Source organism: Odocoileus virginianus, chromosome 8 (genome assembly GCF_023699985.2).
Source record: "Odocoileus virginianus isolate 20LAN1187 ecotype Illinois chromosome 8, Ovbor_1.2, whole genome shotgun sequence".
Lineage (NCBI taxonomy): Eukaryota > Metazoa > Chordata > Mammalia > Artiodactyla > Cervidae > Odocoileus > Odocoileus virginianus.
In genome coordinates, this window is record NC_069681.1 from 27,914,601 (window position 1) to 27,931,497 (window position 16,897).

A 16,897-nucleotide genomic window follows, 5' to 3' on the forward strand; every position below is an offset into this window, starting at 1 on the left:
ATTCCTCTGATAGATCTGGGCAAAGTCAATGTAAAAACTTCTGGAAAGGACTCATCTCTCTAGGTGTCATTAAGAACATGTTGTGATTCATGGGGAAAATAAAAATGTCAACATCAACAGAAGTTTGGAAGAAATCAATTCCAACCCTCATGGATGACTTTGAGGGATTCAAGACATCAGTGGTGGAAGTAACTACAGATGTGGTGGAAACAGCAAGAAAACTAGAATTAGAAGTGGAGCCTGAAGATGCAACTGAACTGTTACAACCTCATGATCAGACTTGGAAGGATGAGTAGCTGCTTCTTATGGGTGAGCAAGGAAAGTAGTTTCATGATCCAGAAACTATTCCTGGTGAAGGTGCTCTGAAGATTGTTGAAATGACAACAGAAGACTTAAAATCTTGCATCAACTTAGTTGATAAAGCAGTGGCAGGGTTTAAGAGGATTGGCTCCAGTTTTAAAAGAAGTTCCACTGTGAGTGAAATGCTACCAAATAGCATTGCCTGGTACACGGAGATCATTTGTGGAGAGAAGAGTCGATCGATGCGGCAGACTTCACTCTTGGCTTCCTTAAGAAATTGCCGCAGCCGATCCAGCCTTCAACTAACCCGCTGCCCTGATCAGTCAGCAGCCAAGGTGGGGGAAAGACCCCCGTCAGGAAAGGCTGAGGATTAGGCATCACTCATCGCCGCTTTCTCCAAACCAAAGCGCCTGCTGTCCACAGTGTCGCGCCTGATTTTCTTTAACAATGCTATGCTTGCTGCCAGGGAAAGTGTCTTATCACGACGCTTCCCAGCCGCCCTCCACCCCTGGTGGGAATTCCCTACGGCCAGGCCAATAGGTGACTCTCAATAAATAGATGTGGATTAAGAGATGGGTTGCAGGACACCTTTGAAGCCAAGGCTGGAAGCAACCAGTTAGCTCCTGTGTCAGCTGCGGCCTCCCAGCACGTACAGGGTGGATGCTGTGCAGGAAATAGGTAACTAACGCACACCTACTGTGTGGCACAGGGAGCCCTACTCCGTGCTCTGCGGTGGCCTGACGGGGAAGGACCCAGATGGGTGGCTGACCCACTTTGCTGCACAACAAAGCTCGCCCAGCAATGTAAAGCATCTGCACTCCAACAAAAGTTAACTCAAGTAAACCATCAGCTGGCTCCCCCCACGTTGTGATAACAGGCTGCAGCTCTATTCTGATGAGAGTTGTGGAGGGCTCACTCTGTCACTCTTTAAAGCTCTAAGTTCTGACAGGCTCGCTGGCACTTAGCTGGCTGTCATCCTGTTATCTAAAGACCAGGTGTAAGTGAACGGCTAGTCTCAAGGGTCACGTGACGCGCCACACCTCTGCACCCCTAAGACACTGGCGTGGGCATCTTCGTCTCTGTAAGGAGCTGTCATCTCTCTGTCCCTGGTCCACAGAACAGGGCCTGCCAGAACAAAGCAGAAAACCACAGTGAGAGCTGCTGAGCTTGGACGTGATGACAAAGGACGGAAGTGCTGCTTCCCACCCATGGGAAAAATAAAGAACGCAGTGTCCATTCAACGGAGGGGCAAAGACGATATTATTGTTTTAATCAACAACCTTTGTGCCTCTAATGGGCTTCCCAGATGTCTCGAGTGGGAGCCCGTCTGCCAGTGCAGGAGATGTAAGAGATGTGAGTTCGATCCCTGAGTTGGGAAGATCCCCTGGAGAAGGAAATGGCAACCCACTCCAGTATCCTTGCCTGGAGAATCCCATGGACAGAGAAGCCTGGCAGGCTACAGTCCATGGAGTCTCAAAGAGTTGGACGTGACTGAAGCAACTTAGCGTAGCATAGCACATGCCTCTGATACTGTAAAGGATTTGTTACCATGTATTATTCATCAGAAATGTCTTGACAATTTGGCAGAGAAGTAGAAAACTTAGATGTATACCCTGGGCATTTTATACTCTAGTATTATAGGCCAAGGCTATGTAAAATGATCGGATTGTTAGATAGCTCACTTTACTTTATTACTGCAAGTTTTCCATATTTTACTTTGGGCTCTGTGATACAGTTATGCCTTGATTTTCTTTAGAGCTTTGTTGTATGTTTCCATTAAGTGAAGGAGTTACAGTGAGTCCCATTCTATTTAGTTTTATGAAAAAAAAGAAGAATGCATCTGCCTTTTTTTAGTTAGTGTACTGGGTTACCTATAATAGTTCTACTGAATGCATTGATATTTTCTAGACATACTCTAGACTCTGGGTTATAACATTCATTAATCAACTGCTCCGTGAATTCCTATGCAAGTCCTATAGAATAAGGAGAGTCTGTTGTACTAACTCCCATTTCCTTGATGAATGCATTATACTTGCCATGCTTAAGGCTAGTCTCAGATTTATCTACAGACTTACCTCCATTTCCTTCTTCAAAAAGTTGATTTCCCAACTTTTTAAATCCATTTCAACATTCTCAACTCACTTCAGTATGAAGCTCCAAACTGAATTTATGTTGAAGTGTTTCCTTGCTGTCTTTTTAAAGCTATAAATTCTAATGGGATCATTGCCACTTTGATGGGAGTTAACAAAGACCTCGTTAAATACGTGGTATATCTAGAGGACCATGGGACATAATACTGCCGCATTTTCAAGGTGTTGACTGGCTGACAGTCTACGGCAGAAGCTGTCATTTGTCCCCTTCCTTCCCTGACCCTAGAAAAGGCTGCTGAGAAAGCTGCTGTTATGTCCACCCATGGCTGACACGCAGAAGTGTCATTAAAGGACTTCTTTCCTTTTTTTTTTTATTTTTCAATAGACTCGTTTACTATCTTGGACCTACAGTGTTATTAAAATGCTGAGCATATTTCCTGTGTCCTCTTGTTCACTTCACGCCTGAATTTTTCCAAAGTTACGCCACATGCCTCATCTTTAAAGCTCCATCTGTGGTCCAAGCCCCAGGATTTCAAGGGCCTCTCTGTTCCGTGTAAAGTGACACGGCACCTTCACACAAGGAGTCCATCACCGCGAACGCAGCTGCAATGTTATAGCTGTCTGTAAAGAAAGGGAAAGCCTTGCCTGATATTTTGGCAATTCTCAGCCGTCCCTGAATAGGTATTAAATACGCTCTTGGTTTTCCCAGTTGGATAAAGAGGAAGGTGCTGGTGTGATGGTTCAGCAACTCCAGGATCAGGTGTTTTTCCAAATACTCCCTGGCCTTGCGCTCGCATCACTCATCGCTGGGTTTTTGCTGCCTGACCTTCCTCTTCGATGCCCACGGCAGAGCTCCTGACAGCTTGGTCACCAACATGAGTTTTCACTTCTCCCACTTCTGTCATTATGAACATTCATTTTGGAAATGCCATACAGTGATTTTGGAAAGGGATGAGCTAGTGTAATCTGACTTCCAGACACTTCTTGCTGTAACCCCAGCCAGAGCAACTCATCCATCTCAGATGATAGGTTCAGAGCAAATTCCTTTTTTTTTTAAGATTGTAGTGTTTTTGCCATACATTGATATGAATCAGCCATGGATTTACCTGTTTTCCCCATCCTGAACCCCCCCCCCACCTCCCTCCCCGTCCCACCCCCCCACACTCGGAGCTCTGCATGCCTCCCGAGCCCTGCTCTCTGGACCACCTCCTGCCTCCCTTTTGTGCGGAAACCCTCCCCTGCTTGCAACCCCGCCCTGTGTTGTTTCTGAGCGCCCAAACCACGGCATCTGCTTGGAAGGAGAGACTCAACTCATGAAGTAGGCTTTTTACTGTTTATTTCCATAGGCTTTATTTGTCCTCCCATAAGGGAGTTTGCTGATACCTCTGAAGGGATCCATAGGACTCAATACCTTGGAAGCACATCAGAGTTCACAGTCTGAGTCCGTGCTCCGCAGGGTCTCAGAGTCACACGGACTGGCCCACACGGACCAAATAGCCAGGCAGTCCAGTGCCCAGCTGGAGGCTTCCCTGGCGGCTCAGACAGTAAACGATCCGCCTGCATGCAGGAGACCCAGGTTCGATCCCTGGGTCGGGGAGATCCCCTGGAGAAGGGCATGGCAACCCACTCCAGTGTTCTCGCCTGGAGAAGCCCATGGACACAGGAGCCTGGCGGGCTGAAGTCCATGGGGTCGCAAAGAGTCAGACATGACTGAACGAATAAGGGCACGCGGGCGCGCGCGCGCGCACACACACACACACACGCACGCACGCACACACACACACACACACACACACAGCGTATCTGAAGGCCATGGTGTGAGTTTCCAATAAGAACTCTGTAGATGGTCAATTTCTCCCAGGTACACCCGGAGCGCCAAGAAAGCGTAAGTGCGCACAAGGTCCCATTATGGGAGCCTAAAGAGGGAGGCAGGCGAGCAGTGTGCGTCACCTTTAGTGTGAGTCCACAGGAGGAGAGCATTCCCGGAGCTCCAGAGGCGTGGGCTTAAGATCGGGGTCAGGAAGGCTCACAGAGGATCACGCGGGACGGGTAGGAGCCGCCCAGGCTGAGGGCTGAGTGCCGGAGCTGCGCCGGGTCTCAGGGGACGAGGCGCATCAGCGACCCTGCGCATCACCCTCCACAGCCGCGGGGGGCTGGGGGCGGGTCCGAGGCTGCGGCGCTCAGCTGGGCAAGGTCGCAAAGCTCCGAGTGCAGTTAGGGAGTTTGAACTTCCCCTCCAGGGCCACAGAGCGGCTCCGGGTGAGGTAAAGTGGAGCGCTGATGCCACCGGATGGGCTTCACCGTGGCGGCCCTGACTGCCGGGCGGGGACCAGCTCGGAGGGGAGCGTAGGACTGCAGCGCAGGGACCTGTCCGTGGCTGCCGCGTCGCTGGGCGGGCAAGCGGAGTGGCTGGAGCAACAGTGGCAACCGAAATCCCGAGGTTTGCAGACCTGGTACTCGGAAGCAGGCTCGCAGGCCCTGGGCCAAAGAGCCTGGGCAAGGTGGCTGTGGGGGAGAGCAGAAGGGGCTGGGTGACCCCCAGATTTCTCACATCCCGTTTCTCTCTGAGGAGCAGACGCGGAATTCCACTCCGGACTGGCAGAGGCTGAAGTGCTAAAGAGCGTGGACACAGACACGCAGAACGCAGCTTGTAGACAGAGCTGCTGAGAGAGAGGGAGAAAGGGGTGCCCTGGAAATACAGAGACCGCAGCTGAGTCCTGAGAGTGGGCGATTTACCTGAAAGACCGTGCATTAGAAAGTTCAGAACAGAAGCCCAGGGCACGCCGACACTTGGGGAAACAACAGTTACAGCAAATCAACCAATGATGTAGTGACTGGCGGAGGAGGAAGAAGCCCAGGATGGATAGGATTCTCATAATCAGGGGGCCGGCATTTCAAGAAATAGTTTATTAATCAGCGTCAATCATTGCTGCCAAGAGGGAAAATAAGAAAATAGCCCATTTTAAAGCAGCTGGGTTTGTCGTCACAGAGGCCAGGTTGCTTAGAGCCTGGAGCAAATCTCCGGACCGTGGTTCCGGCTGACGCCAAACCATAGTGAGATGGGGAGACGAGATAAAATGTGGCCAGGACGGCATTGTCTCAGACAACGCAGGGCGTATATTGATGGTGGAAGGAGGGAAAGAAGCCGCCAGGCTGGCCCTGTGTCCCCCAGGCGGTGCTGGAGACACTGCCGATCCTCTCTGGTTTCCTTCATTACCGAGATCATCACCGATTGGGCACATCCTCTCATCCAGGAAGCCCAGAGTGGATTCGCCTCTTGTCATCACTGCCCGTTGAGGGTCTGTGGGCCTCCAGGTACCACCCCTGATGGGCAGACGGGCCAGGCCAGCTCTGCCTTTTCATCCCTTACCCATGCCCTCCCCTGAAGGCCCAGCGCCCAGGGCTCTGGGCGGGGGTGAGAACAGACGGGGCGGGCTCTCAAACCTAGGACGGCGCCGGGAAGCAAGGGCTGTCGTTCTGAAGTTCAGGGGATTAGACCAAGTGTCATAACAGGATCCGCAAAGTGGGTCACCGAGAGAAAACAGGGAGGCATTAGCATTTTATTTCAGAGATGGAGCCAAGATCCGGCAGGACGAGGTGTGCTCGTTGACACTCTGAATCTCCGGCGGATCAAGGAGCCTGTCTCCTTAGGCTGCCCGTCTCTAAGCAGTCTCAGAGGAGGAGGACTTGGCTCGACCTGCAGGCAGGGTTTGTTTTTTTGTTTTCCTCTTAAAGCACAGCAGTCTTCCCAGTTTCTGGGTGCAGCCTGTGCTTTAGCCAGACACTGACACAGATTTAGACGAAAGACGTTCAGATATGTGAACGTGAAGATGTATCTGACTTCCTCCTCCACTTAGAATTGTAACAACATGCCTGGTGCATCAAAGTGCATTAGCCGGAGGCCGTCACCGTGACAGACTATTGCTTGCATAGCCAATTATTCCCCCCCACCCCCCCGCACCCACCCTGCACGCTTACAACACAGGCCCCTCACACATGAGAGCTGACGGCAAAGGAGCTCATAAAATGCACCAACACAAGGTCCCCATGGAGAAAGAGCCAGCCCTTAGCAACGCTCACGGGAAGGGGGAGAAAGCGGCCAGCCCTTAGCAACGCTCACGGGAAAGGGGGAGAAAGCGGCCTTCCTCTAAGGTGAGGAGGATGACCCCTTTCAATACCTGACATTTTTCTTCATAAGGAAAAACTGTAACCGGCATTGTTTTTTTTCAGCCTGCTAACATGTATTTGCAATATAAATTGGTTCCCTTGCTCTAAAACATGGATATAGATTTAAGAGGACCGAGACAAGTATACTTAAGTGAGAATCTAAGCCCCATGGGGAAAAATCCGAGTCTTGGGCGTTTTGTGACAGGCGCTCCAGGAGATGAGCCCAGGTCGCTGGGACCTCCCAGAATCAGGACCTGGCGCGCGTTGACATCACGTCTAAGGACAAGGCTGAAAGCTGTGATACAAGAGTTGGTGAGCAGAATGGTGGATGTTTCAGGCTCCTCCTGCTACCCACATAAAGCGCCCCCTCCCAGAGTCCGAGGCTTAACCTCACTTCCCACCATCGGGGAACAGAGGCCTCTTGACTCAGCCATCTCCGGGGATTTCCTCCCAACCATGTTCTGCCTCCAGCCAGTTACAGCCAGAACTTTTTATGAAAACTGAGAATCATCTTTTAAAAACTAATCAGTAAATTCATCAAGAGTCTGGTGCAAGAGTCAAGTAGACCACAGTTCCCTGGGGTCCCCACCCCACCTCGCACCATCCAATAGGCCCCAGTAACCGAGGGGATGTATAAAGTGATGCTCGTACAGAGAAGACCGGGGATCAGCCAGAGGTGCGGGGTGGGCAGGGGTGCTCATTACAGCCCCCAGCGCAGAGTTTCAAGGGACCATAAGAAAGTGTGGGTCTGGGATGAAGTGACTTGCAAAAAAAGAAAAACAAAACAGGTTTTGACTGGATCAGTGGATGCCTCCCCCAATAATGTGCTGAGTTATTAGAACACCGCCCAGGAGGGCAGAGATTGGGGGGTTGCCGTCAACTGTGATCTTTCCCAGCCCCTCTTCTCACTTGAAAATGAGGGGCTCAGCTGGGCGTTCCATAGGACCTTCCCCCCTAAACTGCCCTCCTCCCCTCGGGGACTCCAGAGACCCAGCCCCTGCCTGTCATCTTCACTTTCCACTTCTCAGCAGCGCCCCAGCTGCCCTGGGGCCCGGGAAGGGAGTGCTGGGCTGAACTCCATGCAGTTGCTAGGATAATCTCTCTGTAATCGGGTTCTTTATTTGTACAATATTTCCCAAAACTGTCTCAAGGGTTTCATGGGGGAAAATAACAAATGAGAAAATGCTCTGGGAGAAAAAAAGAAAACTGGTATGCAACTGTTTAAGTGCAAATGTCCTTATGCAGGCCACTTTAGCAGTCTAGTTTGTCTGTTCCTTTTTTCTGGACTGTAACTGGGGCATATTTCCTGTTGCCTGCAGGACGGGCGCTGTCAGGCCAAGTGGTACACTCAGTCGAGATTTCCAAGGTGGGGAGCGTGCGGCGGGAGGGCAGGGGGTGGGGGGGGCTATCCTCCGGGAGCATAGTTACCTAGCAACGAAACTGCTTCCGGGGAGAGAGGACGTACAAACCCTCCAGGAGAAGGGGGTTAAAAGTAGTTTAACCGCCCGTTTATCACCAGAAGACCTTTACTCTATTTTTGTTCCTTCCGCAAATTATTCTTTAGCATCCTAGAACCATTTACACTCTTCAGTGACACCAAGAAAAGTGATGATCCAGTATGTCACTCTGTAGGAGAAGGCGAAGCCATTACAAAAAAGATTTCTGGCCTTCCTCATACTGGGCGTTCTTATGAAGGAAGACAAGTGTATTCATTGTTCATCATGGGCTTCTGAGTCCCGTCCGACTTTTTGCAGCCCCAAGGGCTCCCTGTCCATCACCCATCCTGGAGTTCACTCAAACTCATGTCCATTGAGTCGGTGATGCCATCCCACCATCTCATCCTCTGTCGTCCCCTTCTCCTGCCCCCAATCCCTCCCAGAATCAGGGTCTTTTCCAATGAGTCGGTTCTTCGCATCAGGAGGCCAAAGTATTGGATCTTCAGCTTCAGCATCAGTCCTTCCAATGAATATTCAGGGTTGTTTTGTTTCTCTGGTTTTGTGCCACCACAAAACACCTACTTTCTCAATGCCCGTCCCTCAAAAAATTCTTAAAGGGGAGCATTGGAAAGTGTCTCAGAGCCATTTATTTTTCTCTCCTTTTCCTGACACGATTCCTCCTTACAGGATATTGGCAAGAGAGTTACCTAGATTCTGTTTGGATTCTGGGTTGTCCACTTATTCCTATTGCTAATTATTATCCCTGTGCTAATGCATGTGCTGAGAATTAGATGTGGGAAAAAAATGTATGTCAGTTGCTTAGACCAGAGTGTGATACACACTTCCTATTATTCTTGCTATTATGGTTCGGTGTTTATGATCTCTCAGTGTACATTTAACGGCAAACCACCCACTTTTCCAGGTAGGACATAGGTAGCAAAATCTTACCTGAATAGTATTAACCCTAAAAACAGAAGAATAGAACCAAACATCAGGGAAATACCTGAGTCACAGCCGTGGCTATGGTGGGATACTTACTTTGTCATCGTTTTATTGAGACCTAGGTTCAGTTGGTTCCCTTATATTACAGAAAAGCCTGGGTTTTTTTTTTTTTTTTTCAGCATTTGTTTTCTGAAATACCTATCAAAGACAGAGGGTTAGATGAGATCATAGCTCTTTCACATGTCGTTAAGTTAAGCAAATGCTTATCAAATATTCGTGCTGATCACAGAGGCTGAAGGTCCAAGATCTCAGGAGCGGTCTTAACTCGTGCTCCTCATCACGGCACGAGTGTAAGCCATCTGATTTAGGCTGGGTGTTTCCTGGCTTTCGGACGGAGAGCCCACCGCTGTCCGCCCAGGGCCTTGGAGTTCAAGCTCAAACCAGCACATCCTGGTTGCCGGGGACTCAGCGCCACCTAGTGTCTATGGCGGGAATAGCTGGCGTCTGCCGGGCTCTTGTCCTTTTATACAAAAAAGCATCAGTTTAGTTCAGTTCAGTGGCTCCGACTCTCTGCGACCCCATGGACTGCAAAACGCTAGGCATCCGTGTCCATCACCAACTCCTGGAGTTTACTCAGACTCATGCCCATTGAGTCGGTGATGCCATCCAACCATCTCATCCTCTGTCATCCCCTTCTCCTCCCGCCTTCAATCTTTCCCAGCATCAGGGTCTTTTCCAGTGAGTCAGTTCTTTGCATCAGGTGGCCAGTGTACTGGAGTTTCAGCTTCAGCATCAGTCCTTCCAATGAATATTCAGGACCGATTTCCTTTAGGGTGGACTGGTTGAATCTCCTTGCAGTCCAAGGGACTCTCGAGTCTTCTCCAACACCACAGTTCAAAAAAGCATCACCTTTTTACAAACAAAACAGAACATTTTTTGTGTGTGTCCTTTTATAAAAAAAAAAATTTCCCCATGTAAAAGAAATGGCATCACCGATGCAATGGACATGAACTTGGGCAGACTCCAGGGAGTTGGTGATGGACAGGGAGGCCTGGCGTGCCACAGTCCTTGGGGTCGAAGAGTCAGACACGACCAAGGGCCTGAACAGCTGCCAGGCCCAGCACCTCGCACCTGCAGTAATAACCCCAGTGGATCCATACGGGTGTTTCCTTTCTTGTCTCTCACTGGATTTTGAAAACTTCAGATCCTGCTCAATTTCACAGTTTTTTACTTGAGTTGGGGCTTCCCACGTGGCGCTAGTGGTAAAGAACCCACCTGCCAATGCAGGAGACGTAAGATGTGGGTAGGATCCCTGGGTTGGGAAGATCCCCGGGAGGAGGGCAGGGCAACCCTCTCCAGTGTTCCTGCCTGGAGAATCCCATGGACAGAGGAGCCCGGGGGGGCTATAGTCCACGGGGCCACAAAGAGTCGGACACGACTGTAGCGGCTTAGCACGTGCACCCCTGACACTCGAACGCCCCCATCACCTGTCGCGTCCCCCAAAGGGCTCCCTAAAGTGTTTCGCTGCTGCTAAGACATCGCCTGCAGCTGGCCTCGTGTCATAGGCTTTCTCCAAGTACGCAACTTCTTAGGAGCCGCTCGAGGCCCCAGCATGCTTCTCCCAGGACAGCATGTCCTCCGTTGGTCAGAACTGTTGCCATCCCACCCTATTTCTGATTCTTCTCTTTTTCAGATTGTCTACAAAGCCTGGCTATGTTCCCAGTACTTTGAAGTCGCGCAGCTGAACTGCAGAAAGACGATCCCTTGCAAGCAATACTGTTTGGAGGTGCAGACGCGGTGTCCGTTCATACTGCCCGACAACGACGAAGTCGTCTACGGGGGCCTCTCCAGCTTCATCTGCACGGGTAGGGCGCTGGGCGGGCGGGCACCCAGCACAGGCGGTGGGCTCGCCTTGGCACCTGGGGCTTGTTTGCCTGGGGGTCTCCTATTCCTACCCACGAAGCCCTGAAGGTTCGGCCAGGACTGTTTCATGCTTTCCTTCACAGACCCCCCCCCAAGGGACCCGAAACTGACTCGGAAATGCTACGCACTGTCTTGTCTGTCTGTGACCACCATCATTACGTTCGTAAAAGGGTAACCTGGCAACATGTCAGCCAACATTAGATTTGTTCCAATTTGACTTAGAGATGGTTGGGTTCCACCTGCCATATCTCTGTATTAACCTGAGAACAGATGAGGAGAGAAGGCCAGTAAAATTACATTTCTTCTTCAAACCAGCAATCAGTTGAGGTCAGAATGCCATCACTGAATATTTGGGAATCCATTTCTTCTTTCCCCAACAATCTGTTGCACTTCTGTTCTTTTTCTTTCTTCTCACAAATGTGCAGAATAAATTCTGAAGTCATTTTGCCCCTAGAGCCTGTGAAATTTTCTGACCAAAAAAGATGCTAATAAATAAATGCTTATTTACTTAGCTTAAATAAGTATAAGTATTTAAGTATATACTTGTGAAAGTTGCTCAGCTGTGTCCAACTCTTAGCGACCCCATGGACTGTAGCCCACCAGGCTCCTCTGTCCATGGGATTCTCCAGGCAAGAATACTGAAGTGGGTTGCCGTTTCCTCCTCCAGGGGATCTTTCCAATTCAGGGATTGAACCTGTGTCTCCTGCAGTGCAGACAGATTCTTCACTATCTGAGCTACCAGGGAAGCCCAAGTATATACTTAAATAAGTGTGTGTGTGTGTGTGTGTGTGTTTATATACCAAGAATATAAAGAAATGCTCATTTAAGTTACGTGTGTGTGTGTGTGTGTGTGTGTGTGTACATAAGAATCAAATACTAAGGACTAGGAGCAATTTTATTTCGTATTTCCCATTGATGATGTTTTCTTCTTTCATCAAATGACTCAGACTGGGCAGAACACCAGTAGCAGCGTTCAGTTTCTGGATATTTATAAGCTTGACACAATTTAGGCATAGAATAAGATGTAAAGGAGAAGAGGAGGTTGCTTTTTAAGATAAATGTTGAGCAGACGGGTGAGTACGATCCACTCAGTCGCCGTGAGTTAACCGTCAGAGCTGTCGATCCGTTTCCTCTCAAAAAGCGCTCTGCGATGTCCTCGTAACTGGACGGCTCGAGTTGTGGCATTGAGTTTTCAAGTTCTGATAAGTGAGACTTTCCCGGATTCTTTCTCGAGCATTTAGCTCCATGCCCATCCTCTAGCCGCGCTGTTGTGATGAGCTTTCAAGAGACGGTCCAGCGAGGCTCTGCCCTGAGGACCTGCCTACCCACGGGAGGACGGCTATGCTGCCCAGACCTGTGGGAAAATCATCTGGACGGAGGTGAAGAGAGGTGGGCTTTCCTTCTGTCTCTACGCTGCATCCCCTCTGAGCCGCCGTCTTCTCAGTAGTGAACTAGGGAGCGAAGCAGCCCCCAGGCGCGTCTGGCTCGAGGATTCCCAACGGGGCTGGGAGCGTGAGATGTGTCACGGATGCGGCATCCGTGGGTCGCCGACCCGGTACCCGAGGGTCGGTGACGCGGTACCCGAGGAATGTGAGGGGATTGGCTAGTTGTTTATGTCGCGCCACTTGTTTGGTGCTGAGATCACTTTTCACACAGCTCCTCTCTGCTGGGAGGACCAAGAACGAAAGGGACGGGGAAACAGAGAAAGGTGGTAACACCTCCTTCCATTGAACCGTAGCCAGAGTTCACCAGTCACAGGCTATTCAGTCATTTGATTTCTATATAACATTTTCAACAAAGGGTCATCAAGATAAAGCCTTCATCTCTTGACTTTGGTGCCAATGAGGTGTCCGTGATTTTAAGACTTCTGAGAAACGTCTGGAATTCCATGTGGAGGTGGCACTCTTGTTCATGCATACACATGTAGCTTTTTCCCTCCAGAAGGTCAGCAGCTTGACCAGCTTCTCAGAGCTAACAGCAGCCTCAGGCCAAGGGGCAGGCATCTGTCTCTGTCCCCTGCTTCCTGGCCTCTTCTCTGTCGGTGTGAATCTGAAACCCGGACTTCAGTGTTCCTCGCGTACTTCTAAGGCCACTAGAAAGCTTCACGTGGAATTTAATCTCTTTCTGCACAACGTGTGCAGAAAGTCTGTCTTATATTTTTTAATTACCTTTGAGTTTTTGGAAGTCAGATGTTTCATCTGCATCATCAAGGAACACAGACAGGGAAAGAGAGAGCTGTCGTTCCTCAGGTCCGGGGAAAATGTCACCAACTTTGGGAGGTTCCTGGGAGAATCTCATCACTGAATCTTTGGGAACCAGCCTCTTCTTTCCCCACTGTCAGTTCAGCTTGTTTTTTTTTTTTTTTTTCTTACTTCTAAAAAATGTATAGAATAAAATTTTGAAGGCATTTTGCCCCCAAGTCCTGTAACATTTTTTGGATGAAAATGTACTAACTTTCAGATTGGTCTTCTTTTCTAAGCTGTGACCCTGGCCTCCTGGAAGAATTCTTATGTGTCCGGATCACTGGCAGTCATCCTTTCCCACTTTGTGTCACAGAGGCCTCCCGAGTTTTGTTGCTTCTTTGTCGTTCAGTCGCTGTCACGTCTGACTCTACCATGGCCTGCAGCATGCCAGGCTTCCCTGTCCTTTCTATCTCCAACATCAGGGTCTTTTCCAGTGAGGTGGCTCTTTCCACCAGGTGGCCAAAGTACTGGAGCTTCACCATCAATATTCAGGACTGATCTCCTTTAGGACGGACTGGTTTGATCTCCTTGCTGTCCAAGGGACTCTCAAGAGTCTTCTCCAGCACCACAGTTCAAAAGCATCAATTCTTCGGTGCTCAGCCTTCTTTATGGTCCAGTTCTTTGTTGCTGGGCCTGAACAAGACACAGATTTCTGCTAATGAGAACCACTTGCTTCTATGTCCCTACTGACCAGGGTCCCAGACACTGGGGCCCCCAGAATGTCTCCTTCTGGGTAGAAGGGCGCTCTCAGGGCCCACCAGGAAGACCCCACCCCGGAGCCCAGTGGCCGCTTGCATTGGTAAGGAAACTACTGAGTCTTTTGCATATAAAGTCTCTTTATACACATATATAATACATAAAGAGACTTTTGCATGTATTTTGCATATAAATGTGTTCCCAAACTTTGTCACATAATCTCTTACAGATAGATATGAAGATACAAAGAATTCACCTTTTAGGTAAATTTGGAGTGAAAGCAGAATCATCTCACCCACCTTTATGCATTTTGAATAAAGCGTCTTCTGTGCTCAGGCAGAATTAGACTCAAGCTAGTCCAGTAATGGGAGTCTTTTTCCTCATTCTCCAGTCGGCCTCATATAACCTGAGACCCCCCTGTCCCCAACCCCGGGAGGCAGGCTCACAGGTGGGTTCCAGTTCTTTCTCAAGGAGGTGGGTGAATGACGACAACAAATCTCAGTTCCATTGAAACGACTTCACCAAGTAGACTGGCCTTCGCCTTGCCTCCAGTAATTCCTCTTCTTTAAAAAGATTAATAAATGGTTTTGTTTCCATTCTATAGGCTGGAAAATATCATAATTTATCACCAGAAGTTGAAGGAATATCGTTTCCTTCAGATTCACTATAATTAATCGCATGATCTTCCTACTAATATGGATCCAATACATCCAGTTCGGAGGCTTCTGGAAGGAAAGTGATTCCCTCTAAAAGTCAAGCTCAAAAAAGTACCCAGTGAGCACGTGACTGCAAAAGGCTCGCTGGCCAGATGCGGTCTAGGGAGGGTCCACTGTGTTCAAGCTGCTTCTCCGTGGTGACGGACCAGTGGTGTGATGATGTCTTCTCCCCAGTGTCCACTGTATCCAGTCTTTCAGAGATGTGGGATTGCAGGATTCCAGTGGTCCCTCTCACACAGGCTTTTACTGGATATATACTGATGCTTAGAATTCCTGTCCTCTGTCCAAAAAAAAAAGTGCATCTCAGCCCTTGGGATCAGGGAGCCAGTTAGAGGGCTCAAAACAGACAAGATTTCTTTAAGTTGTTTTAAATATTTAAAAATCCTTTAATCGGGGAGTTATTTAAAATTTTGAAAAGTTACTAGATGCCATCTTTAATGCATCATTTCTTAAGAGGCACGTAACTTACCCGTGTCCTACATGGGAAAGTCTTAAATTCCTATTTTTTGGTCATCCTTAGCAAGCTGGTAGCTTATTTTAAAAAGCAATGAAATATCTGAGAATGCATGTCCATTGCCGTTGTGTCTTTCACTGAGGCTGTTACTGAAGGTCAAGATCAAATGTTCTGACCACAGAGCTAGAGGAGAGAAGGGCGTCCTCGGATGTTAAGTTCTGTTTCTGTCTTAGGAGACAAAGGAAAACGAAGGAAAAACTCTTTGCCTGGAGATCTCTCCTGGCTTTCCTGTTAGAGAAGAAAACTGACACGTTGCTGAAGCACCGTTTGAGAAATTAATCAGGGAGAAACTCCGAGGCGCTGTCAGGGTGAAGCCTGTCATTGGATGGCAGGCTTTATTGAGTTAAAACTTTTCAGAGTGGGCTCTGCTCTCGAGCTGGGTTCACAGGACCGCTCTGCTATTTTAGAAACTGTTTCTTCATCTTCAGAGTGAGGGGGTGGAGTCGTTCATGGCTTCTATGCTGTCAACCCATCATCCTGCTAATCAGGCGGGGATTCCCCCCCACCCCCCCAAACACACACACACACACTCCCTCGCCTTCTCCCTGAATCCCCTAGAGGAAGCCCTTGATTGCTTACCTGGGCTGGGGGAGCCAGCATCAGCCACCCCGAAGCAGCAGCGCCGCGCGGGCTGCAGGTGCTGTGGTAACACACGTTATGAAAATTGCCTCTTGATTGATGGATAAAAGAGACTCGACAGGATCTGCTGCCGTATTTTTCATAGATGAATTATTGAAAAGGAAAAAAGAAAAAAGTATAAGTCGATCTGCTGGGGGTTACTGACAACGGAGATAAAACATATTTGAGAATTCTGTGTAAATTCTGCATTTCATTTTTTGAGCTGTGACAAGGAGGAGGTTGTGTTTCTGCCGGTCGGGAAAACACGGTGGGCTGTTGGCGCGTGGTTAGGCTGACAGGTCTGATTACGATGTGACGGGTGCTGGGCGCCCCCTGGTGGCACCGACGTGCCCCTGCAGGGGACCTAAAGCCGATAATGGCCCGCAGGCCGGGAAATTCAATAATCAGTGGAGAGACAATGATGGAGAAGAATATTTGGATATGCATGTCGATCACATTACAAAGGGATTTTTTTTTAATGTTTCATGTCATTCACAGGAGAGAGTTCACAACTGTGAAAAAAACCTTTCCCAAATCGTGTCCTGACATGACTGCAGAATTGATCAAAGATTCTTTTAGAAAGATGACATAACAGATTTTCTCACCGAAGGAGTATTTTAGTAGAATAATCTGCTACCCAGAGATCTCTTCATTTGGACATCTATGATATTTTTAATTTCTGTACTTTCTCTAGCATGTGAATATGTTTCATGATTTTTCTAAAACTTGTTTCTGCCCCACCCCACCCCAGACCCTGGGAGAAAGAACAATGAAATACCACTTAGTTATAAGTCCATGTATTGCAATTAAAAAAAAACTTTATATACATACTTAGGCCAAAAGTGGAGTGTGAAGGAAGATAGCATGATCAGGATAGTGAAAGTCTCTCAATCGTGTTCAACTCTTTGTGACCCTATGAACTATACAGTCCATGGAAATCTCCAGGCCGGAATATTGGAGTGGGTAGCCTTTCCCTTCTCCAGGGGATCTTCCTGACCCAGGGATCCAACCCAGGTCCCCCGCATTGCAGGCAGATGCTTTACCAGCTGAGCCACAAGGGAAGCCCATGATCAGGCTAGAATAAGAAATATGAAAACAAGTTATTTTAAAAAACCTTGAGTGGCATGTAGTACCTTCATGTGTTTGGGACGTCTTCCATGAGAACTCTGCACTCTTGGATTAAATGCATATACTTAGATCTGAGTTCAGGTCCTCATACTTAAGATCATCTTCCCCGATATCCACCTCCGTG

The 16,897-nt window shown here is 48.7% G+C and overlaps 1 protein-coding gene across 2 annotated transcripts in view; it reads left to right on the plus strand.

Annotated features, from left to right (window-relative positions):
* NALF1 (NALCN channel auxiliary factor 1) overlaps window positions 1–16,897 on the plus strand; it is a 578,493-nt gene that overhangs the window by 540,115 nt on the left and 21,481 nt on the right. For both annotated transcript variants that reach the window (XM_020911362.2, XM_020911363.2), the window contains exon 2: window positions 10,629–10,800. In XM_020911362.2, coding sequence (XP_020767021.1) covers window positions 10,629–10,800 — 172 coding nt within the window. The remainder of the gene's footprint in view (window positions 1–10,628; window positions 10,801–16,897) is intronic.